We start from the raw sequence: 26,541 nt of genomic DNA on the forward strand, positions 1-26,541 counted from the left end.
TGGCACATTTTGTTTCTTTCAATGTACATGTGACAAATAAAGCTAAACTTTAGACCTTTAAAAAAATCGCACTCATTTTTTTGGTAGAACATGCAAGGGTAGCGGAGGGATTGGGCAGCTCAGGCAGCATCTGTGGAGTGGATTGTTAGTATTCCCGATACTTGAGAGGAAGAAGAATGATTGCCAGTATAAATAGGTTGCGGGGGGGGGGGGGGAATGTGTGGAGCAAGAGTTGCAGGTGATAGGTGTATCCAGGGGAGGGGAGTGTTAGACAGGTAAGGGGACGGGAAGAAAGTGGGACTGATGTCTCAGTGACACTGAGGCTGTCTACAAGAAGGGTCAGAGCCGTCTCTATTTCCTGAGGAGACTGAGGTCCTTTATCATCTGCCGGACGATGCTGAGGATGTTCTACGAGTCTGTGGTGGCCAGTGCGATCATGTTTGCTGTTGGGTGCTGGGGCAGCAGGCTGAGGGTAGCAGACACCAACAGAATCAACAAACTCATTCGTAAGGCCAGTGATGTTGTGGGGATGGAACTAGACTCTCTCACGGTGGATGCTGTCGAAGTTGCATGCCATCTTGGACAATGTCTCCCATCCACTACATAATGTACTGGGTGGGCACAGGAGTACATTCAGCCAGAGACTCATTCCACCGAGATGCAACACAGAGCGTCATAGGAAGTCATTCCTGCCTGTGGCCATCAAACTTTACAACTCCTCCCTTGGAGGGTCAGACACCCTGAGCCAATAGGCTGGTCCTGGACTTATTTCCTGGCATAATTTACATATTACTATTTAACTATTTATGGTTTTATTACTATTTATTTATGGTGCAACTGTAACGAAAACCAATTTCCCCCGGGGATCAATAAAGTATGACTCTGACTATGACTATGACTATGATGTGGGAAGTGACAAAGGGGTGCAGAAGAGGAATCTGATTGGGAAGCACAGTAAAGCATGGAATATAGGGAAGGAGGTGGAGAAGGGAACCAGTGGGAGGGGTGTGTGGATGAAGGAGGACAACAGGCTAAAAAGGTAAAGAGATAGGATGATGAGAGCCGGTAGGATTAGGAGGAGAGAAAAGGAAAGGGGTGTTGGAAAGGACAGAAGGCAGCGGTGTCTTCGTTTTCTCGGAACTGGACATCACTGGAAGGGCAGCATTTATTGCCCGTCCCTGAACTGCCTTTGAACAGGTTAACTTTCTTGGCCGGTCCATATAAGACATTGGAGCAGAATTAGGTCATTCGGCCCATCTGCCTTTATCCCACAAGAATAAGAAATCCTCCTCAGCAATTAACTCGTTAGGACAATTTAATATTTACTATGCTGTGGATGTCTGTATATAGTAGTTGCATTATATAATACACTATGTATATAGTTGAGTTATTTGAAATATTACAGGAAACTCTAGATCTAGATTCCAAAGACCTCCGCCTGATCAGAAATCTGTACTGAGAACAAACTGCCGCTGTAAGAATAGATGGAGGAGTGAGTCAGTTTATGAAAATCAAGAGAGGCGTTAGACAAGGGTGTGTTTTCTCCCCTGATTCATTTAATGTGTACAGTGAAACAAAAATTACAAAAAATAAGAGACATCTTGGGAATCAAAGTTGATGGTGAAAACATCAATAATTTCAGATATGCGGATGACACTGTGTTAATTGCAAGTACGGAGGAAGAACTACAAAACTTGATATAATTGTTGAAGAAAGTGCAAAAATGGGTGACATCAGATGGCAGGTGTGACATGGACATTAAAAGAAGAATAAGGATGGCAAAAGACACCTTTACAAGAATGAAGAGTATACTGACCAATACTAAACTAGGCATGACAACCCACCTCAGCGTACTGAAATGTTATGTTTATCCAGTTACGTTATATGGCTCAGAATGCTGGACAATATCTAGTAACATGAGGAAACAAATTGAAGCAGCAGAGATGTGGTTTTTGAGGAGGATGGAAAGAATATCATGGATGAAACGAATATCTAACAAGGATATCATGAACAGAGCAAACACAAAAAGAGAAATAGTGTATGAGATCATGAAAAGGCAATGTAACTTCATTGGACGTGTGATTAGGAAAGAGGAGTTGCACGGTAATTATGGGAAAGATTGAAGGGAAGAAAGCAAGAGGAAGACAAAGACAAATGATGATGGAGACAGCAGCCAGAGAACTGGAAATGAATACCAATGAATTGATCCACTTGACCCGAAACGGGAGCGTGTGGGCCATGGCAGTCAAAGCTCAAACTGGGCATGGCACCTGATGATGATGATGATATAGTTGAGATGCATTCTACGAGGGGTGATTGATAAGTTCATGGACTAAGATAGAAGGAGTCAATTATAGGAAACCTAGCACTTTTATTTTTCAACATAGTCCCTTCCTACATGTACACACTTAGTCCAGCGGTCGTGGAGCATACGGATCTCTTCTTTGTAGAAGTGGTTTACAGCAGATGTGATTGATAAGTTCGTGGCCTAAGATAGAAGGAGATCAGTTATTAACTTCAAACTTTCTGCATTATACGCAAAGAGTTGAACTGCACATGCATGTAACGAGAGCGTCTTGGACCTCCAGGTGGTCCACAGCAGGGGGTGATTGATAAGTTCGTGGCCTAAGGTAGAAGGAGATGAGTTATACAGCTCTTGTTACATGCACATGCAGTTCAACTCTTTGAGTGAAAATGCAGGAAGTTTGAAGTTGATAACTCATCTCCTTCTACCTTAGGCCACGAACTTATCAATCGCCCCTGCTATGGACCACTTCTGGAGGACCAAGACGCCGACTTCTACAAAGAAGGGATCCGTATGCTCCACGACCGCTGGACCAAGTGTGTAAATGTAGGAAGAATAAATGTGCTAGGTTTTCTAAAACTGATTCCTTCTACCTTAGACCACGAACTTATCAATCACCCCTCGTATATTGAGTTGGAGTTTATCACCGAGCAGTGAGGAATGTTGTGTTTTTAGTATTTCAGTAATACTGAGTAATCTTGTATATATTGTTTGAATAAGCATTCTTGTTCATTTAAATAATTCAACACTGTATAAATACATGAATTGCATATGTCATCGCGCTACCATCGCTTAAGGTAAAAGACAAAGTTAGACTTGCATCCGCGGCTCCTTGTTTTCCTTTGAATTAGTTTAGTATTTTGAAGTTACAAAACTGAATAGGAAGGGGCTAGTTTGGTTGCTGTTGTGCTGCTGAACATGGTGGGTACGCTATGTCGGCGCTAGTAAGGGTGGCAACACTTGCGGGCTGCCCCCAGCAAATCCTTAGGTTGTGCTAGTTGTTAACGCAAACAACGCATTTTCACTGGATGTTTTGATAAACTATGATAAATGAATGAGTCTGAGTCTGAGGATTGCGGCGGAGTCTATAACTAGAACTCATTTTCAAGAACTCGACAATTCATGCTCTCAATAGTATTATTTATTCCTTTTCAATATTTTTATTAGTTATTGACTTGCATAGACGAATACAAAATACCTTATGATATTATGGAAACAGAAACAAGATTGAAATGCCCCATAACTATGTATAGTAAATTAACCATAATATTGAAAAGGTATATTTTATTCTAATCTAAAGCAAAAACAAAAAAAAGAGAGAAAAAAAAAGCTGCTTGGTTAAAAGAAAAAAAAAACTCTGACATATAGTCGTACATTCAAACATATAATAGCCATCATCATTGCTAAACAAGTCAAAAACTGTGAAAGTAGTTCCAAAAAGGTCCCTATAATGTTAAAAAAAATCTTGTCTAGGTATAGAAATAGAACACCTAATCTTCTCTAGATTTAAACATGACATAACATCAGTCAACCAATGGGCATGAGTAGGCGGAGCGGCATCTTTCCATTTGAGCAACAAAACTCTTCTGGCTAAAAGAGAAATAAAAGCCAAAATATGCAAATCATTCGGCTTAAGAGTAAAATTATTTCCTCCAACAATGCCAAACAATGCAGTCAGAGGGTTGGGATCAGAGTTTAATTATGATAATAAATAGCATTATTTATTATTATAATTATTTGCTTTTTATTTTTGTGAAGTTTGTCTACTTTTGTACATTGGTTCTTTGTCAATCTTTGCGTGTAGTTTTTCATTGATTCTATTGTATTTTTATTCTACTGTGAATGCCTGCAAGAAAATTGATCTCAGCATAGTATATGGTGACATACACTGAGTAGCCTCTTTGCCAGGTACTAATGAATGAGCATCTGAGTCTATGTTCATGGTCTTCTGCTGCTTTAGCCTGTCCACTTCAACGTATAGTGCATTCAAAGATGCTCTTCTACACACCACTGTTTCAATGCATGGTTATTTAAATTTCTGTCGCCGTTGCCTTCCTGTCAGCCTGACCCAGTCCGACCACACTCCTCTGACCTTCCTCATCGATGAGGCATTTATGTCCACAGAACAGCAACAAAATCATTCTGGTATCAACAATCAGTCCGTGGTCTGAGCAACAACTGAACCTCTTGACCACATCGGCATGCTTTTATGCGTTGAGTTACCACCACGCGATTGGCTGATTAGATATTTGCATTAACGAGCAGATGTACAGGTGTATCTGATAAACGTGGCCACTGAGTGTACTTTGATAACAAACTGACTTTAAACTTGGGAATCTGCTGTCTGGCAAACCTTCATAGCTCAATAATTAATGACTACAATCCACAGGCCAAAAGAGGCTTTGAATGATTTATTGTGAAACTGTAAAGTCTATTTGTAAATAATAGAACATAATATATGAAACACTGATTTTTTTGGGAATGGAAAGCATCTTTAAACTCTCAGTTGAAGTGCTTTCTGGTGTACACTGTAAACTAGGCCAAAATAAACTGGCACATTCAAACACTTTGCTCTACGATGGAAACAACAGGAATTCTGCAGATGCTGGAAATTCAAGCAACATACATCAAAGTTGCTGGTGAACGCAGCAGGCCAAGCAGCATCTATAGGAAGAGGCGCAGTCGACGTTTCAGGCCGAGACCCTTCGTCAGGACTAACTGCAGTTAGTCCTGACGAAGGGTCTCGGCCTGAAACGTCGACTGCGCCTCTTCCTATAGATGCTGCTTGGCCTGCTGCGTTCACCAGCAACTTTGATGTATGTTGCTCTACGATGGACTTTGTTATTTTGTTCTAATTGCGTGCTTTCTTGTATAATTTCCATTTATTTTTTTCTTATGAATGTTGTGTATCATCATTAGTGATGATCTTTAGATTTAGATTTAGATTCAACTTTATTGTCATTGTGCCGAGTACAGATACAAAGCCAATGAAATGCATTTAGTGTCTGACCAGAAATGCAAAGAATCTTTCACGAATCAGGAGATTCTGGAATAGATCCAGGGGACTAGGAAATCACAAATGTCACTCCACACTTTTAAGAGTGGAGGGAGATAATAGAAAAAAAACAGGACATTATAGGCCAGTCACAAACAAGGGAAAATCTGCAGTTGCTGGAAATCCGAGCAACACACACAAAACGCTGGAGGAACTCGGCAGCCCAGGCAGCATCTAGCTAGGAGAAGGGTGCAGTCGACATTTTGGGCCGAAACCCTATGGCAGAACTGAAGAAAAAATGCTGAGGAGTAGAGCTAAAAGGTGGGGGGAGGGGAGAGACAAACACAAGGTGACAGGTGAAATCTGAAGGGGGGGGATGGAGTAAAGAGCTGAGAAGTAAAATGGTGAAAGAAAGAGAACACCCACGGAAGAAAGAAAAGGGGGAGGAGCAGCAGAGGGAGGCGATGGGCAGGTAAGGAGATAAGGTGAGACAGAGGAAAAGGGGATGGGGAATGGTAAAGGAGAGGCGGGGTGGGGGCATTACCAGAAGCTCGAGAAATTAATGTCCATGCCATCAGGTTGGACGTTACCCAGACGGAATATAAGGTATTATTCCGCCAACCTGAGTGTGGCCTCATCAGGACAGTGGAGGAGGCCATGGATAGACTTATCAGGATGGGAATGGGAAGTGGAATTAAAATGGGTGGCCAATGGGAGATCCCGCTTTTTCTGAGGGATGGAGTGTAGGTGCTTGGCAAAGCGGTCTCCCAATCTACATTGGGTCTCACCGATATACAGGACACCACACCGAGAGCACCAGACACAGTATATGACCCAGCAGACTCACAGGTGAAGTGTCGCCTCACTTGGAAGGACTGGTTAGAGCCCTGAATGGTAGTGAGGGTGGCGGTGTAGGGTCAGGTGTAGCACTTGTTTCGCTTGCAGGAAGGAGATCAGTGGGGAGGGACGAATGGACACAGGAGACACTTAGGGAGCGATCCCTGCGGAAAGCAGAAAGTGGGTGGGGAGAGTAAGATGTGTTTGATGGTGGTACCAAGCCTCCACCAACTTCTTCCAATTCCAAGTTGGAGTTTTGCCTCCAACCTCCACCCTGCTCTCAAATTTACCTGGTTCATTTCCCTTTTTTTGTAATTTATTTTTTATTGAAGTTCATCAGCAAACAAATATTTCCATAAGATGTATTTCAGATATTGTACATATATATCATATAATCATATTTGCCACAAATCTCCACATAATATTTATCTGAGGTATATACGTATAGAAAAGAGAGGAAAGAAAGAACAAGCAAAAGGAGAAAACTATGTACAAGAAGGGAGTGATCTTTTTTTTACAACATATTCATTGATTTGTGAGAATAAAATCAGGCCTATGAGGTGTTATGTAGTTGAACCATTTTTCCCAGTATGAATAAAATTGTTCCAACTTATGATTAGCCGATGCTGTTATCTTCTCCATTTTGTAAATGTCCATTGTAATTTCCATCCATACATTTAAAGTTGGGCTCTCCTGTGATAACCATTTCCTGGTAAGGGTCTTTTTACCGGCCACCAGCAGTATATTCATTAAATATTTATCTCTTTTCAACCATTCTTGAGATATGTACCCAAAATATATGGTCTTACTTTCTAAGGGTATTTCACATTTAAAAATGTCTTGTAGGGCATTGTGTATCCCACTCCAATAGTCTTTGATAACGGGGCAATCCCAGAAAATATGATAATGGTTTGCATTTTGATTTCCACAATTTCTCCAGCAAACAGGGATGTTACTATCATAATGGGATTTCTGAGGGGGTGTAATAAAACATCTTATCAAGTTTTTCCATCCAAACTCTCTCCATTTCTGTGAACTGGTACACTTCCATTGATACCTCCATATTATTGTCCATTCTTCCTCAGATATTATCTCTCCTTCCTTCTCTCATTTTGTTTTAATGTATGAAGTCGAATGTGTTTTAAGATTTGACAAACCCTTATACACACTTGAAATAATTCTACTACCGTTATCTGAATTATATGCTTTTCTAAATAGCTCTATCAAACATGTACTTGCCTTGGTTACATTTTTAACCCTCCTATTAATATACTGTTGCACCTGTAGATACCAGTAAAAGCCTTGTTTTTCTAATAAGTGTTTCTCTTTAAGCATTTCAAAACTGAACAATGTTCCTTCTTTCATTATATTGCAAAGAACTGTTATTCCTTTACCTGTCCAGTTTTTAAGTCTAGCATCCAGTTTATTCAGCGTAAAATCCAAGTCATATGCACACCATTTAAGAATTGCAATATCTCCCTCTAGTTTATTTTCTTTTATAATAGTTTTCCATACTTTAAGAGTCCATTTCACCCATGGGTTATCAATAGTATTTATGTACCTTTGTAGGTTGTTATCAGCCAAAATTGCCTGAATGGGGATGGTTAGTATCCCGTCCTCAATGTTTTTCCATTTAGCATCATATGATGGGTTGCACCAGCATATCACAGCTCTCAACTGTGCTGCAAAATAGTAATCTCTAAGAGAAAGTAGGCCCCATCCCCTTTTCCTTGGCTAATTGCAAAGTTTTGAGATGAACTCTAGGCCTTTTACCTTGCCATATATATCTTGATAGCATTTTGTTCCATTCATTGAATTGATTCTGATTAATCTCTATTGGTAGGGTCTGAAAGAGATATAATATTCTGGGCAATATATTCATTTTAATGGATTCAATCCTTGAACTGAGACTAAGAAAAGGAATTAGATTCCATCTTGTTATATCATCCTTAATTTTTTATATATAGGCTGATAATTGCATTCTGATAATTTTGACAAATCTTTTGGCATAATGATGCCCAAATATTTGAAAGACTCTGTTTGCCATTCCCAGGGATATCTACTTTCAATTTCTCTTGGTGGGCTATAGTTATATGAAAGTAATTGGGTTTTATCTATGTTGATCTTCTATCCTGATAACGGGCCATATTTTTCAAAGGATTGCATCAATTTAGGTGAAGAGTATGTTGGTTGCCCTAGATAGAACAAAATGTCATCCGCGTAACAAGCCAATTTATGATCTGTCCCTTTAATAGCAATTCCCCTGATATCTTCATTTTGTCTGATGTATTGAGCTAATGGTTCCAGATATAATGTGAAGAGTAGCGGTGACCATGTACAACCCTGTCTCGTGCCCCTTTCTAGGGTAAAACTATTGGATAAATATCCATTGACTTTAATCCTAGCAGTAGGGTTGTCATATAGTGCCTGTATAGTTTTAATAATTGTGTCATGGAAACCGAATCTATGTAAAACTTTGTAAAGAAAATGCCAATTAACGGAATCAAACGCCCTTTCAGCATCCACGCTTATCACTATTGCTTCGATTTTTTTTGTATATGATCCATAATGTGAAGTGTCCTTCATATATTGTCTTGTGTTTGGCATTGTTGTATAAAACCTGTCTGATCCTTATGTATCAGTGTGGGTAGAAACTCTTCTAATCATTTGGCCATGGTGGAGGTAAATAATCTATAATCTATATTAAGAAAGGATATTGGTCTAAATGATCCACAGTCCATTTTATCCTTGCCTTCTTTCGGTATAGCTGAGATTATCGCCTCCTTCCAGCTGGGTGGCATTTGTGCCTTTTTTAGAGCCCAGTTCAATGTGGGGAGTAAGACAGGAATTAACTCATTTTTAAATTCTTTGTACCACTCTGCCGTATACCCATCTGATCCTGATGACTTGCTGAATTTAAGCCTACTAATTGCAGCTTTTAGTTCAACTTCAGTTATGTCAGCAGTCATCGTTCTATTTTGTTCTTTGCTTAAAGTGGGTAACTCTAGAGAATTCAGGAAAGTGTCAATTTGGGTTATGCTTCCCCCTGGAACTTTGGAATATAGAGTTTTGTAAAACACTTCAAAAGCTTCTTGAATTTCACTTAGCTTATTTTTTTTTATCATTTTTGTTCTTGGATCCCTAATTCTATGAATTGTATTTTTTGCTTCAGTTTCCACGCCAGTATTTTTATAGACTTAGATTCACTTTCATAATGTCTCTGTTTCAGAAACATTAAATTTTTCCTGATCTCTTGCGTAGCCAAATTATTAATTTCATTGCTCATTTTTAAAATTTCCTCTAATGTATCCTGTGCCGAATTCAATTTGTGTTTTTTTCTAGTTCCTTCAGCCCATTTTGTAATTCTTCTAATGTTTTATTTCTTATTTTTTTTCTTATATGAAGATATCGCTATAATTTTTCCTCTTAAGGGAGCCTTCAGAGTATCCCATAGAATGGGAGGTGAAACCTCTCCATTATCATTGAATTCTAGGTAAAGACCAATTTCTTTTTTAATTTGTTCCTTAAAATAGGGATCATTGAGTAGACTCGAATTTAGTTTCCAAAGTGGGAAGTGGGACTTACGTCAATACTGATACACCCATGCAAATGTATCATTTGCCTGGATGTGATCATTTATCTCACAACAGTATAAGCTTAGACTAAGGTTGCTTTGACAAAATATTTTAAACTATAGCAAACACACAATAAAGAAAAGGGTCCATTACACATATATTGATTAGCCTATAGTGTGCACATAATTGCTGAGGCTGATTGTTGCATAATCAATCCAGTTTGCTCCATTTCGTTTACTCACGGTTCTGAACAATTCTGCCTGAAAACACAGTCTCAATGAAACATAAATAAATGTCCAAGGACAAGGTGTCTCGAACTTTCTCCAAGGCTGTGTGAAAACTAGCTAATTAAAAAGTTTTCTGTACATTCCCTGTGAGACCATTGTCTGCATGAGGATTTTCCGACAGTGGTACTGGCCCTTCCAAATGGGTTCATGTTCTTCTGCTACATTTGTTCTCTATTTCCATTTTCCTTCTTCTCCAAAACTCCAGCACTCTCTCCAGAAAATGGCTACCCCCAATCCTATGAATGTTCTGCGACAACTTGTTAACAAGACAAATCCTACTGGCTCATTCAACAAGCCTAACTTATCAATCAACTGAGTTACCTGACTCTACAATGTAATTAAAGGAACACATTGCAATTTGAGAAAATCTGCAGAAAGTAAATACCCAACAGCAAAACAGTATTAATAAAACAAAGCATGATCTTAAACCAAAGTATTTACACATGTAATGAATGGACAGGTTCTCTCTTGTTTTGAAAACAGATTTCCTTAAGTCAATTTTGTCCACAGCTTGGACAATTCTGATTTGATGGAGACAGCCGTGAGAGCATGGAGGAACATTGGAGTAACTTCTGAAATGCCCGGTTCGCTGCTGCTGCTACTGTACAATCGAGAATCTCCGGAGGGAAGGCCCCAAAATCTTCAGCTTTGCCTGCTGCTGGCGACCGGGGCTGGGATCGAAGCGTTCAGCAGAGATGGTGCTCGGTACTCAGTGTCAGAGGGCTGATCGGAGCTCGAAGTTTTCGGACGACTCAGAGTCGGACTGTGGTCGGGCATGGCAGGGAGAGTTTTCTTCCTTCGCCCGTCTGCGTGAGATGTGGGACTTTCGAGAGACTTTGAACTTTTTTACCGTGCCATGGCCTGTTCTTCATCAAGTTATGGTATTGTTGCACTGTTGTAACTATGTTATAATTATGTGGTTTTGCTAGTTTTTCAGTCTTGGTCTGTCCTATGTTTCTGTGATATCACACCAGAGGAATATTGTATCATTTCTTAATGCATGCATTACTAAATGACAATAAAAGAGGACTGTGTGTCCTCATAATCTAACCTAATCTAATCTAAAATCACTCACCATGGGAACATGGTATTCTAATGAATGGCATCAAAAGCATTGAAGACAGCTAAGAAGGAAGTGATGTGAGAGAGAACAGAGGCACAGTAGATGCGCTGAAATCCGTGCTGGGTTGGGGGCTGCCCCCCTCCCACCCCTTGCAGGCCGGCTCTCCCATCAGTGCTGGCCTCCAGTGTTCACTCCCTAGAAGGCAAGCTGAATTGCCTTTGCCTGCAGCTGGCCCAGTGCGAGATGAAGAACTGCTGTGTGCTTGTTCTCGCAGACACGTAAGCTCCAGGATAACGTGCCATGCACACAGGAACTTGTGCTAAGATAATTTTGTATGTGCTATTGTAACTATATATGCGGTGTGTGGCTGTATGTTCTGCGTTTTGCACCTTGGCCCCAGAGGATCAATGTTTCGTTTAGCTGTATACATGTATATGGTTAAATGACAAACTTGAACTTGAAGGAACAATGATTAAAAGTGGGGAGAAAGAAGAAACTCATTCAGCTTCTTATAGGAACAATGTACTTATGTATGTAGCCCCCCCGGCCAGCCTCAGGGTCGCTCGGCTCATTGTCGTCTAGGGAAACAGCCCTCAGCCCCGCCAAACTGGGTAATCAGTTTGTGTGGATGCTGTGTGATTTACCCACCCCACCCAAATACCAGACAATACACCAGATACAATTAAATGATTGACAGTTTATAGATATTACTGGAACTATATAATTAATAGAGAATAAAATATAAAAGGATAATAAAAGGTGCCACATTTATCAAAGTTCAATCTCTTCGTGCACAAACAGTTGGAGCTCAGGACCCTTCTTCTTCACCCTGCAACCCCTCAGACCACCTCGACCGGCCACCTGGGACCAACAACGGTGGTCGACCAGACGCTCCACACGAGTCCATCTCCGTCTCCTCTCCTCGCCGAACGCCCCGCTCGGGGTCCGACCCCATTAGCGGACTCACAGCACCTGGTCCATCCTCTGTCTCTCTCTCTCCCGCCTTCTGCGCCAAAATCCCGCGCATACAATATCTTACAGACACACCAAAAACATAACAACTACCGCAACTGGTTCATAACATCTTCTTATCAGTAACGTGATTCAAACAAACTGCTAGCGGGAAGGACTTTCTCAGCAGTTAACATAACAAAGAAGCCATTTTAATTAGACTATGCAGTGACATAAAAAAAAGAAACCCCTTACATGTACATCAGACATTTGAAGTTAATATCGTTTCATTTATTTATTTATTTATTATAATATTATGTAAGCTCATAAGTAAAGGTGTCCTGAAATCAGGCATTTATAACCCAGGGATGGGCAGTATTCACCTGCTGACTTGCCTCATAGTTTATTTACTCAGTGCACCGTCTTCAATTACTATTTTAGTTGTCTTTACCATGCAAGTTGAAGACAGTGGTTCTCACAAAAGCTGTTAATTGAATACAAACAAAAGAAAATATGCAGATACAGGAAATCCAAGCAACACACACACACACACACACACACAATGCTGGAGGAACTCAGCAGTCCAGGCAGCATCTGTGGAAAAGAATACAGTCGACGTTTTGGGCTGAGAGCCCTCAGCAGGACTGGAGAGAAAAAGACGAGGAGTCAGTGTAAGAAGGTAGGGGGAGGGGAGGAAGAAACCCAGGGTGTCGGTGAGACCGGTAGGGAGGGAGGGGAGATATAAAGAGCCAAGAAGTTGGTAGATACAAGAGATCCAGAACTGGAGAAGGGGGAATCTGATAGGAGAGGACAGAAGACCATGGAAGAAAGAAAAGGGGGAGGAATTCCAGAGGGAGGTGTGAAACACCTTCAATAACTCCAAAAGACTGAAGTAGGGTAAATACTGAAAGGCTTTTATTCGCTGTACAATACGACTTCCATGCTGAGTGTCTGCCCCTGGACTGAGGGGGAGGGGCAAGGAGAAATCACCTTTATTCAGGGGTCTGTGGGAGGAGCCACAGGGGCAGTCAGCAGAAGAGCGTGTCCAGACAGGTAACCCAGTTACAACATATATATTGTTTACCACAAGGTGATAGGCTGGTAAGCAGATAAGGTGAGAAAGGGTAAATGGGAATGGGAATGGTGAAGGAGAGGTGGGGGCATTACTGGAAGTTCGAGAAATTGGTGTTCATGCCATCAGGTTGGAGGCTACCCAGACAAAATATAAGGTGTTGCTCCTCCAATCTGAGTGTGGCCTCATCGCAGCAGCAGAGGGTCCACGGACTGACATGTCGGGATGGGAATGGGAAGTGGAATTAAAATGGATGGCCTCCGGAGATCCTGCTTTTTCTGACGAACAGAGTGTAGGTGCTTGGTGAAGCAGTCTCCCAATCTACATCAGGTCTCACCAATATACAGGAGGCCACAGCGGGAGCACCGGATACAGTGGATGACCCCCCAGCAGACTCACAGGTGAAATGTGTCCACAACATCGACTGTACTCTTTTCCATAGATGCTGCCTGGTCTGTTGAGTTTGTCCAGCATTTTGTGTGTGTTAATTGGATTACAATTACAATTAATTCTGTGAGAAGTAAAGTTCCGAATGGTTTGGAACTTCGACATTCAAGTTCTTTCGAAACCAATGAGTACATAAGTTGGGTAATTAAATTGGTTTATTATTGTCACATGCACCGAGGTACAGTGAAATACTCGTCTACCATACAGATCAATTCATCAGCACAGTGCATTGACGTAGTACGTGGGAAAGCAACAACAGAAATGCGGACAACATACATCAAAGTTGCTGGTGAACGCAGCAGGCCAAGCAGCATCTATAGGAAGAGGCGCAGTCGACGTTTCAGGCCGAGACCCTTCATCAGAACAGAAATGCGGAACAAGGTGTAAACACAAAACAGCCTGCAGAGGCTGGAAATCCAGAGCAACACACACAAAACGCTGGAGGAACTCAGCAAGTCAGGCAGCATCTATGGAGATGAATCGACATTCCGGGCCGAGACCCTTCTCCAGAACGAAGTGTTGCATTACCGAGAAAGTGCAATGCAGGTAGACAATAAAGTGCAAGAACAGAACAAGGGAGCTTTTTAGGTTCAGAGAACGTTTTACCACAATGCAGAACCATTCAATTGCCTTATAACAAGTGTTCTCGTGTTTGCAGGTTTGTGCTTTCAGGTTTTGGTATCTTCGGCCTGATAGGAGGTGAGCGAGAAGGGAGAATGTCCTGGATAGCTGGGATCTCGGTGTATGTCGGCTGCTTTACTGAGGCAGTGAGAAGTGTAGGTACAGAGTCCATGGAGGGGAGGCTGGTTTCTGTGATGTGCTGAGCTGTGTCCACAACTCTCTGCAGTTAGGACTAACAATCTTGATGTGGGAGATCAGTATACTATAGACGTGTGAGATGTACCAGGTAGCTCAGATCCAGGGAAACAGTTGAAAGACCAAAACCTGCCCTTCTTGACTAGAGTTACTGTACTTAGTAGGTTGCAACAGATTTCAGAGGTAGACATGGCAGATTTATTTATTGAGATACAGTGCGGAATAGGCCCTTACGGCCATTCGAGTCACGTTGCTCTGCAGCCCCTCATTTAATCCTAGCCTAGTCACGGGACAATTTACAATGACCAATTAACCTACCATCCAGCACTTCTTTGGACTGTGGGAGGAAACCAGAGCACCCGGAGGAAACCCAGGTGGTCACAGAGAGGACATACAAACTCCTTACGGGGGGCAGCAGGCATTGAACCCAGGTCACCTCTACTGTAAAACATTGTGCTGACGATTACTTAGAGTTAAAGTAAACACATAAACAACCTTCGAGAACTCAGTAGATCATGCAGCATCTCGAAATAGGTATTGATTCTTACTGCTGAATCGAGGGTTGGGACCAGGACCTACTCTTACACGAATCCTAGCCCAACCCACTTTTTATACAGCCGACATTCTCAGTTGATGGGAGAAGTGACGGGAGGCGGAGTCAATAATATGTGAGTACCTGGGATCCTCAGAAGGTCCAAATTGAGAGCCTCGAAAACGAATCCTAAAGCCAACTGGACTAAGTTGGCGACGGAGACACGTTCCAAGGAAGGATACATGGCTGTGATAGCGAGTCTGAGTCAAAATGTGGTCGAAATGCTGAAGGGCCGAAGAAATTATAGATGGGGAACAGTGAGAGAGGGTTTCACCAAACTCCTGTTGAAGAGAAGGTTTAAACTTCTTCAGTGTCGGCATCACTGGAAGAGGCTTCGCAGTAGTGAATTTAAAAATGCAAACGTGAGGAAATCTGCAGGTGCTGGAAATTCAAGCAACACACACAAAATGCTGGTGGGACGCATTGCTGCCTGGCCTCCTGCTTTTCACCAGCATTTTGTGTGCGTTGCTCGAACTTCCAGCATCTGCAGATTTCCTCGTACTTGCAGAAATTCTTGTGTTTACAGCCTACCAACCTGCACGCCTTGGGAAACCCACGTGTTCACAGGAAGAATGTACAAACTCCACCCAGACAGACAGCAGCTGAGTTGAGGTGTGAAGCCAGGTCACTGCTCTCAAAATTCAGTTCCTTAGAAGAAAATCTCTTCTGCCTCCTTTTGATTGATTGTTTTGTTCATTCAAATGATTAGTTTTGAGCAATTGGCCTCAGCTTATTAATGGAAGTCTGTAGACCGGACACAAGAGATGATGCAGATGTTGGAAATGAAGACCTACGCACAAAGTGCAGGAAAAACTCCGCAAGTCAGGCAGCATCCATGGAGGGAAATAAACAGTCGACATTTCAGGCCAAGACCCTTCATCAGGACTGGAAAGGAAGGGAGAAGAAGCTTGGTAGGTAATGGCGGCGGAGGAGGAGGAGTACAAGCTGGCAGAAGATAGGTGAAGCCACGTGATGGGGAAAGGGGGGGGATGAAGTTAGAAGCTGGGATGTGATAGGTGGAAAGTGGGGGGATGAAGTTAGAATCTGGGATCTGATACGTGGAAAGGGGGGGATGAAGTTAGAAGCTGGGATGTGATAGGTGGAAAGTGCGGGGGGATGAAGTTAGAAGCTGAGATATGATAGGTGGAAAGGTGGGGATGAAGTTAAAAGCTGGGATGTGATAGGTGGAAAGGTAAAGGGCTGAAGAAGAAGGAAGCTGATAGGAGAAGGGAGTGCATCATTGGAATACGGGAAGGTGAAGGGCCACCAGAGGGAGGTGATGGACAGGTAAGAAGAAGGGAAGGGGCAAGAAGGCAGCCAGAAGGGGGAATGGAAAAGGAGAGAAGGGGAAGGGGAGAAATTACTGGAAGACAGAAAAATAAATAGAAATATATAAATAGAAACTTGCTAATGTAACCACAGCTCTGTAACATGAAGTGTTCTGAGTGCCACACGATCTTTTAAAACAACTTGGATATAAGTCCTAATAACCTAGAGGCCTTTTTACACGGTATCCCCACCCTGAATCTGGAATTGGCCCCATTGTTTGTACATACCGCAGATCTGGGTAACAACAGAGCATCAGGAATAAAAATAAAGTCCGAAAAAGAAATCCATTGGTGGTGGAAAAGAACGACATCTGGAGAGAGTAAGAGCCTTTCCCCTGAGACATAGTGAACACTTAGTGGCCACTTTATTAGGGAGAGGAATATATATCAAGTAAAGTAGCCACAGGAGAGGATGACAGTGTGTCCAGGACATCCACTTCAAGGTTCAATGTGTTGTGTGTTCAGAGATGCTGTCCTGTGCACCACTGTTGTAATGTGTGGTTATTCGAGTTAATGCCGTCTTCCTGTTAGCTAGAACCAGTCTGGCCATTCTCCTCTGACCTCTCTCATTAATAAAATATTTCCATCCACAGAACTGTCACTCATTGGATGATTTTTTTGTTTTTTCTGCACCATTCTCTGTAAACCTCGTGACTGTTGTGCGTGAAAATCCCAGGAGAACAGCAGTTTCTGAGATACTCAAACCACCCTGTCTGGCACCAACAGTCATTCCACAGTCAAAGTCTCTTTGATCAGATCTCTTCCCCATTCTAATGTTTGATCTGGACAACTGAACCTCATGACCATGTCCACATGCTTTCATGCATTAATTTGCTGCCATATGAACAGCTCATTAGATATTTGCATTATTGAGCAGGTGTGTATGTGTACTTCATAAAGTGGCACTGAGTGTATTACCCGGTTATGTTAATTTAAGTCACAAATAGAAGCATTCAACCCATCCTGCATCGTCCATGTGGTGGATCTATCATTTTTTTATTTAAGTAAAATTTTCATTCGTACCAATGTTTCACCAATTGCAAAGCAGCTTCCACGTTTATTTTTAAAATGGTAATTTCACCGTGCATTTTGATTGGTTAGTGTTTGATTAGGTAACATTTGATTGGCTAGCATTCAATTGATCAACCATTCCTTAAGCTCGACTCCAGGTGGTTAGCCAATTACCAGGAGCAACCCTGCTCCTGTGCAGTTGATGATGGCACCCTTGTCCCTGAGGAGAAATGGTTCAAGTGCTGCCCGGAAGCTTATCTCTGGCTGATGTTTAGTTTGTGCTGCAAATCATGACGTCTCATTCTTGGGAAATACTAAAACCCATTCCTCTGGCACTTTTTGAAAGGGATAAAATAGTTGTGCCCGACATTTATACCTCAACTGATTACACTAATTCTCTCTCTACATATGCTGCTTGACCTGCTGAGTGTTTCCAGATTTTTTTAGTTTTATTTCAGATTTCTAGCATTTGGAGATTTTTTTTGTTGTTTTCATTAAGACAAATTGGGAGATGTACTCTCTTAACTATCTCAACATTTAATTAAAGAAGGAAGTATGATCTATGGGTCTTTATTCTTTGGAATGTAGAAGGTTGAGGGGGGACTTGATAAAGGTGTTTAAAGTTATGAGGGGGATAGACAGAGTTGATGTGGATAGGCTTTTTCCATTGAGAGTGGGGGAGATTCAAACAGCAGGACATGAGTTGAGAGTTAAAGGGTAAAGGTTTAGAGGTAACATGAGGGGGAACTTCTTTACTCAGAGAGTGGTATCTGTGTGGAACGAGCTTCCAGCAGAAGTGGTTGAGGCAGGTTCGATGTTGTCGTTTAAAGTTAAATTGGATAGATATATGGACAGGAAAGGAATGGAGGGTTATGGGCTGAGTGCAGGTCGGTGGGACTAGGTGAGAGTAAGAGTTTGGCACGGACTAGAAGGGCCGAGATGGCCTGTTTCTGTGCTGTAATTGTTATATGGTTAAAGCATAATTATTGAATGCAAATGGGATCTTTATATACATTGTTTACCTATGCAAATTCATGAGCATGCTCATTACATGAGACATACAGTAATACAGAGACTACAAATATTGACTTGTAAAGTATTTATGTTTATGCAAAACTCTGGAGCAGAATCCTGGCCTGTGGGTTCAGGACTGCTGCTGTATCATACAGAAGGTTCCTAACCGTACCAGCTTCCCTTTCAGGGTTTCCAAAACCGAGAGCTGTGGATACATAAGCTAAACATCCCCCCTTCCCCATGAACTCTGTCTGCATTTCTTGCTGCCTCGGTAAAATGGCCAATATGATCAAATACCACCCTCCAGGCAGAAGGTTCAGAAGCCTGTGTCTATAATCTTGTGGGTAAGTCTTCCTTTGAGTAGCTCATTGCCACTGTGCTCCCATCTTCTTGTGAAGTCCTTGGGGTCCCACTCCCATGATTTCCTTCTGCAACCCGGCGTGGTCCATCTAGCCAACTCTGTCTGGTCTAACGTTACCCACCCAACCGGCCACCAAACTCCAGGCCTCACCAAGGCTCCCATTCCTTCCTACTCATCTTCATCTTCATCTCCATCTCCATCTCCATCTGTGTGTGTGTGTGTGTGTGTGTGTGTGTGTGTGTGTGTGTGTGTGTTTGTGTGTGCAAGCCCTCACCCTCACACCCTGGAAACATTAACACGCCTCCCAGCATACGTAGCAGCTTGGCCCTTGTGTAATGCTGAGGTGCGAGCCCCACAAACCATGCTGGTCTCCAGGTGTTGTCAAACTCTCATCAACTAGTTGACGGTCGTGACGTTGCTGGGATCTTGCTGTGCACCATTTCGCAGCTGCTTTCCCCGTATCGCAACATGGACTACGCTTCAACAGTGCGTCCTTCAGTTGTGCTCAGATCACGGTGCCGGGGGTCTCCGTGAATGCTCTTTCTCCGCTGTACAGGAGCTTGGAACAGCTGCCACTCGCAGAACAGGAAGGGAAAACCCCCACGAAGATCTCAGGGTGAGCGGGACAAACAAGTAATGATATTAACCTGAATCTAAGAATCTATCCAGATAACAATCTCTCCAGTGAGTGTAGTTATATGAAGGAGGAATCCACTTTGACAGCTTTCAAACAACACTCTTCTGGCTTTGCATCTCTCTGAATCATATAGCCGGCCAGTGGTGGAGTGGCATCTGCACCAGACTCCGAAGCGAGTGGTCATGAGTTCGAATCCGGCCGGCTCCTTGCACGCTCCCCATCCGCGCCGGGTTGAGTGTTGAACGAGCAACTCGGCCTCGTAAGAACAGACAAACGCTAAAGAAACTGAAAGGTTGCCGTCTGATGCACTGCAGCAAATTACAGCCTGAATCGTAGCATTAACTCAGAACCCAAGGAACACTCAGCAGGTCAGGCGGCGTCTGAGGGGAGAGGCAGGAGGACTTTGTGCTTCAGTATGATAATGCAGCTAGGACACCAAGGGATGCACACATTGTTGTGGCTTCTTTTAGCTCACACAGGACGTCAGCAAAGCTGCAACATGGTTTTAATGTAACAAAGTAATAAAATTTTAGTAAGGATCTAGTGCATTTCCAGCGTATATGACAAATAAATTCTTCTAGGGCTTCCAGCTGGGTACGGATATCGACTAGAACCGATGTTTCGATGATGAACTCTGCCATCCCTGATGAAGACGGCAGAGTTTGTCATTGAAACATCGGTTAATATCGATATCTGTACCCGGCTGGAAGAGTTTACTCGTAATAAAATTCACATTGAAATGTGAACTTGAATGAGAATGGAATACAGGGACTGGGGGATGTAAACTGGAGACTGAAATTTGTTCTAGCACCTCCTAGCCCACCGAGGCTGGCCTCATTTTCATAGCAGTGGCTTTGAGGGAGTTATAATACCCAGTCCATGTGGCCCAGTGGATTCCATTGGCGAAGGAAGCATGGGGTCCCCTTAAATAGAGGCCATTGAGGTTTACTGTGTGGCATGACTTGTACCAAAAGGCTCCCGAGTTCTTCTGTGCACAGTTAATGGGGGCCTTCTTGATTCTTGTCATACGTGCTGAATTTGAGCCTATTATGATAGGCCAACGAGTCTCCTACAACAAAAGATATCGGCAATTAATTAGTTTATTGTCCTATTCACCAGGATGTTATGAAGCTCACAGAGCAGCTTAACCACAAATCAGAGACAAATTTAATCCAGGTACATCTTGTTTTATTTACTCCATCTCGCCTTCCTGCCCCAAATACAGTAGTCAGTCCTCTATCATTGGAAGAGTTGGTATTGGTTTTGACCAGATATTCATTGCAAAATAGTCCCAACCTCATTTTCTAACTAACCAGTGTTGCATCCAGCTGACACACATCAAAGTTGCTGGTGAACGCAGCAGGCAAAGCAGCATCTGTAGGAAGAGGTACAGTCGATGTTTCAGGCCGAGACCCTTCGTCAGGACTAACTGAAGGAAGAGTGAGTAAGAGATTTGAAAGTTGGAGGGTGAGGGGGAGATCCAAAATGATAGGAGAAGACAGGAGGGGGAGGGATAGAGCCAAGAGCTGGACAGGTGATAGGCAAAAGGGGATACGAGAGGATCATGGGACAGGAGGTCCGGGAAGAAAGACAAGGCGGGGGGGGGACCCAGAGGATGGGCAAGGGGTATATTCAGAGGGACAGAGGGAGAAAAAGGAGAGTGAGAGAAAGAATGTGTGTATAAAAATAAGTAACAGATGGGGTACGAGGGGGAGGCGGGGCATTAGCGGAAGTTAGAGAAGTCGATGTTCATGCCATCAGGTTGGAGGCTACCCAGACGGAATATAAGGTCTGTCCCTCTGAATATACCCCTTGCCCATCCTCTGGGTCCCCCCTCATTGTCTTTCTTCCCGGACCTCCTGTCCCATGATCCTCTCGTATCCCTTTTGCCTATCACCTGTCCAGCTCTTGGCTCCATCCCTCCCCCTCCTGTCTTCTCCTATCATTTTGGATCTCCCCCTCCCCCTCCAACTTTCAAATCCCTTACTCACTCTTCCTTCAGTTAGTCCTGACGAAGGGTCTCGGCCTGAAACGTTGACTGTACCTCTTCCTATAGATGCTGCCTGGCCTGCTGCATTCACCAGCAACTTTTATGTGTGTTGCTTGAATTTCCAGCATCTGCAGAATTCCTGTTGTTTGCATCCAGCTGACATCACTGAGCTGTCGACCGGTGATCAGAAAGATTAAGTCCCTAATTAACAAGTCACCGAGGTTGAACTGGGAAGGCCAAGCCACCACACTGCTGACTCGTAGACCTAACAACACCTGTGTGACACAGCTGGTAAAGCTGATTCCTCAAGCTCTGGTCCCTTGGGCTCAATGTTGATGTCTGACACTGTGAAGTTTGCACCTTCTTGTGACCACGGGTTTCCTCTGGGTGCTGTGGTTTCCTCCCACATTCTAAATACAAAGCAGTTGATAGGTTAACACGCAGAGGCTGATAGATTAATAGGCAGCAGTTGATAGGTTAATTTGCCTGGGTGTGTAGGTCAGTGGTAGAATCTGGGGGTATGAGAAAATAAAGTAGATAACCAAAGCTCTATGTCTTTTCAAAACTATGTCAACAGTGGTCCTTAAACTCATATAAACTGGTCATGATGATCATTCACGAATGGCAACACTGTGAGGGTTTCAATAATGGGTCGCTGATCTGAAACATTAACTCTCCGCTCTCCCCTCTGATGCTGCCTGGCCTGCTGAGGGTTTCCTGGGGTTTACGCTAACTTTATGACTCAGGTGGTAGATCCAAAAGCAAATTTAAAAAATAGAGCATCTGACAATTTCTGGAATGACGCAGATAAGCTGTAATTGTGCAATCCGGGAATAATTCACTCTCAGCATCCTGCTTCAACCTACTTCTAGCACAGTCTCCAGAACAATATTCCAGCTGTGGCTAAAACATCTCTCTACAGACTTTGTTGTATTCCGTGCTATGCTCTCTTCGCAGCATCTACCTGCTCTGACAACAAAAAGGGGGCAGGAGTGGGACACATGGCCCATCAAATGATCAATATGATCGTAGTTGATCTGCCTCAGACCTCACCTTCTCCACCGTACCAGTTCCCCATAAATCTTGATCCTTCAAAAATTTACCAATTTCCTCATTAAAGTAAAGGCATCCATTAGTCTTGTGAGACCATGGATCTGCGCCTGGAAAGTCTTCACTCTCCAGGGCGCAGGCCCGGGCAAGGTTGTATGGAAGACCAGCAGTTGCCCATGCTGCAAGTCTCCCCTCTCCACAACACCGATGTTGTCCAAGGGAAGGGCATTAGGACCCATACAGCTTGGCACCGGTGTCGTCGCAGAGCAATGTGTGATTAAGTGCCTTGCTCAAGGACACAACACGTTCCCTCGGCTGGGGCTCGAACTCACGACCTTCAGGTCACTAGTCCAATGCTTTAACCACTTGGCCACGTGCCTACACTCCTCATTAAAACTAGTAGTGAATTCCACAGAGTTTGCATAAATACAAAATATTGCACTAGGTGTTTGAGAGGCCATTTATTTAGTTTGTTTGATCATTATGCGCCGTGTCATATGACGTGGGCGATCATGTAGCCATGGTTGTTCTTTTCTACAGAAGTGGTTTGCCATTGCCTTCCTCTGGGTAGTATCTTTACAAGACGGGTGACCTCAGCCATTATCAATACTCTTCAGAGCCTGGCGTCAGTGGTGCATAACCATGACTTGTGATACGCACCACCTTCTCGTACGACTATCCACCACCTGGTCCTGTGGCTTCACATGACCCTGATCGGGGGGGGGGGGGGTGGGATTCCTAAGCAGGTGCTACACTTTGCCCAAGGGTGACCTGCAGACTAGTGGAGGAAAGGAGTGCCTTCTTACACCTCCTTTATTAGAAATATATCTCCACCCTACCACCCAATTGCATCCTCTGTGTGTTTCTGGAGGAAAACACACAGAGGACGCGGAGGGGGATCACAAAGGCGAGGAAAAAGGACTGGGTCGAGACAACAGAGATTTATGGAGAAGAGGAGTTCAGTGGATAATAAAATGGGCAAATTGATGGCGCTAGCCAGGAGTCAGAGAACATTTCGGGAGTGCAGTGTTATGTGTTTTACTGAAACGGAGCTGCACGAGGACATACCTGACCAAAACTTTTCCATGGATGGCTTCCAGACCGTTCGGGCTGACTGGAAGTGCACTGAGAGCAGTAAGCGTGAAGGAGTTGGGGGCTTGCTGTTCTGGTTAACAACAGGGCTGCTGTTCTGGTTAATAACTGATGGTGCAATCCTGGTCATATTACGATCGAGGGATCGTGTTTGTAGACCAGATATTGAACTTTTTGCTGTTGGACTCCGGCCATATTCCACCGAGATACAACACTGGGCGGCACGGGAGGTCGTTCCTGCCTGTGGCCATCGAACTTTGCAGCTCCTCCCGTGGAGGGTCAGACACCCTGAGCCAATAGACTGGTCCTGGACTTATTTTCCATCTGGCATAGTTTACATATTGTTGTTTGATTGTTTGTGGCTTTTGTATTGCTATATTTATGCTCTATTCTTGTTTGGTGCAGCTGTAACGAAACCCAATTTCCCTCGGGATCAATAAAGTATATCTATCTATCTATCTATCTATCTATCTATCTATCAATACAATAAAACAACTAGACAGTTGTAAAAGCCTATCTGGGTCATTAATGGGCTAGTCAGACAATGGTTATTATAAAACTATTCACTGTCATTATGTGCCGTGTCATATGACAATCATGATCTTGGCAAATTTTTCTACACTAGTGTTTTGCCATTACCTTCTTCTACAAGACGGGTGACCCAAGCCATTATCAATACCCTCCAGAGATTGTCTGCCCGTTGTCAGTGGTCGCATAACCAGAACTTGTGATGGGCTCCAGCTGCTCATGCTACCATCCAGCAACTGCCCCCAGGGCTTCACGCCACCCGGATGGAGGTGGGGGTGGTAAACACCTTGCCCAAGGGTGACCTGCTGACTAGCAGAGGGAAGGAGCCTCCCTTGGTAAAGAAGAATCTCCACATCCCCCTCCACTATCTTTCGTATGGTTTGGTATCTTATCTAAAAAAAGCAACACTTCCACCCTGGCATGTGCGCTCAAGTGTCTGGGGTAGAATTTGAACTCGTGACTCTTCAGTTACCCACCGAGCAACCTCGTCAATGTGAACAAGATAATAATATTGAACTCTGATACTCTATTAAATCCAAGTTCAAGTTTAATTGTCATTCAACCATACATGAATGCCATTGAATACAACCAAACGAAACAGCGTTACTCCGGGGTAAGGTGCAAAACACAGTACCAACTCATACACAGCTCAAGGCACATACAGCACAGAAAAGATATCAGTAAGACACAGATTCACAATATCCATGAATGTTGCAGCGGTCTGTAGTCACAGCTTGCCTTCTGCCAGGCGAACACTAGGGAGCAGCACTGAGTCCAGCTTGGACACCGACACCCTCCGCTGGGTGGCTGCAAGCAGGTGGCACCGCAGCTTGAGGCCTAGTCCTTGCTACGACTGAGGCCCCACAGCTCCCCCTGCTGTCCATCCCTGCAGCCCTCCAAGAAAGTAGTGAATCAGGCGAGCAGCTTTCCACATTAACAGTGTCCAACAGGGTGTTGTGATCCCAAGACAAGCAGCTAAGACGGTCATTTGTTGTTAGATTGCACACCACCTTTGCACACCGACTGCTCTGATGCATCGAACATTTAACGTGTTATTATTACAACAGTATTAGTTATTTCTTGATGACTCAAACCAAAAGTTAAGTATTATCAGAATCAGAATCAGAATCCTTTATTATCGCCAAGTATGTGGACACATACAGGGAATTTGATGCCGGTTTCCCTGAGCTCTCGCTGTACAGAATCAACAAGCAAACAAAACAATAGTGCAAGTAATCGTGAGCTATATACAATGAGGTGTACCTGTGTATGTACAGGTGGACTTGATTTATAATAGACTAAAATTCAAGTGTTCATAAGACTGATGGCATACGGAAAGAAACTGTTCTTGTACCTATTTGTCGTGGCATACAGTGATCTAAAGCGCCTACCAGAAGGAAGGAGTTGGAACAGGTGATGTCCAGGGTGTGATGGGTCTACAATGATGCTGCTTGAGCGCTTCCTGACTCTAGATGCATATAAGTCCTGGATCGAGGGCAGCTTCATACCAATAGTCCTTTCCGCAGTCCGGACGGTTCTTTGGAGTCTATCCTTGTCTTGTTTGGTAGTTGATCCAAACCAGACAGTGATGGACGAACAGAGAACAGACTGGATTATTCCTGAATAGAATTGAATCAGTAGCTCCTGAGACAGGTTGTACTTCCTGAGTTGACGTAGGAAATACAACCTCTGCTGAGCCTTTTTGATAAGACTGTCCGCGTTGGGTGTCCACTTCAGGTCCTGGGAGATTGTGACACCCAGAAACCTGTATGCCTCCTCACAGTTCCTAGGAACTGTGTCCGCTTGTGACTTTTGGTGCTTTCTGTGTGGGTTTTTGCATGCTGTCCCTATAACCATGTGTGTTTTGCTGAGTGATCTGTTTACAAGTTTGTTTAATTGTCACTCAACCATTCATAAATACAGCCAAATGAAACAGTGCTACTCTGGGGTAGACCTACAGTACTTTAAGTTCTTAATGTTTAGCAGGGTCTTGCATCCATAAAAACATACATTTTTAAATTTATGTTGGTGGTGCCAGCCTGGTTGACATTCTGGACTTTTAAATGTTACTCCCTACCAATACTCCCGCCTTTTAACATTGTTAACCAGCGAGTTGTTTGTTGTGTCTCCCCTCTCGCTGTGAAGCGGAGACAACTCTCTCTCCCTGATTAGGGAGAGGGAGAGAGAGAGCCTGTGGTATGTCGAATACCGGGTGAACACGTAGTCTTTGGAGTGCTGCACATCTGTGTCTTTGCTGTTGCGTTTGCTGCATGCTTGAGTGCTCGGTGGGGGGGGGCCGATGCATTTTTTTGCTGGTGGAGGAGGGGGGGATTGTTGGTCGCCGCTGCTTACGCGCGGGAGGGAGGGGAGCCGGAGGGGGGTACTTTGGGTTTCTAACATTTAGCTTTCATTCTTTGGAGCACTCCTCTGTTTTCATGAAATGTTGCGAAGAAAAAGCATTTCAGGATGTATATTGTATACGTTTCTTTGACATTAAAAGTGCCTTTGAAACCCATCAGATCCACATCTTACCTTCCCCTCCTGTCAGATTCCACCATTTGTCATCTCCACCTATCACCTTCCAGCTTCC

At 43.4% G+C, this 26,541-nt stretch overlaps 1 protein-coding gene across 1 annotated transcript in view; it reads right to left on the bottom strand.

The window, feature by feature from the left end:
- Positions 1 to 11,829: 11,829 nt before the first annotated feature.
- LOC134339290 (microfibril-associated glycoprotein 4-like) overlaps positions 11,830 to 26,541 on the bottom strand; it is a 48,434-nt gene continuing 33,722 nt past the window's right edge. The window contains 2 exon segments of the mRNA XM_063035667.1: positions 11,830 to 20,297; positions 20,299 to 20,360. Coding sequence (XP_062891737.1) covers positions 20,106 to 20,297; positions 20,299 to 20,360 — 254 coding nt within the window. The 3' untranslated portion in view covers positions 11,830 to 20,105.

Source organism: Mobula hypostoma, chromosome 29 (assembly GCF_963921235.1).
Source record: "Mobula hypostoma chromosome 29, sMobHyp1.1, whole genome shotgun sequence".
Lineage (NCBI taxonomy): Eukaryota > Metazoa > Chordata > Chondrichthyes > Myliobatiformes > Myliobatidae > Mobula > Mobula hypostoma.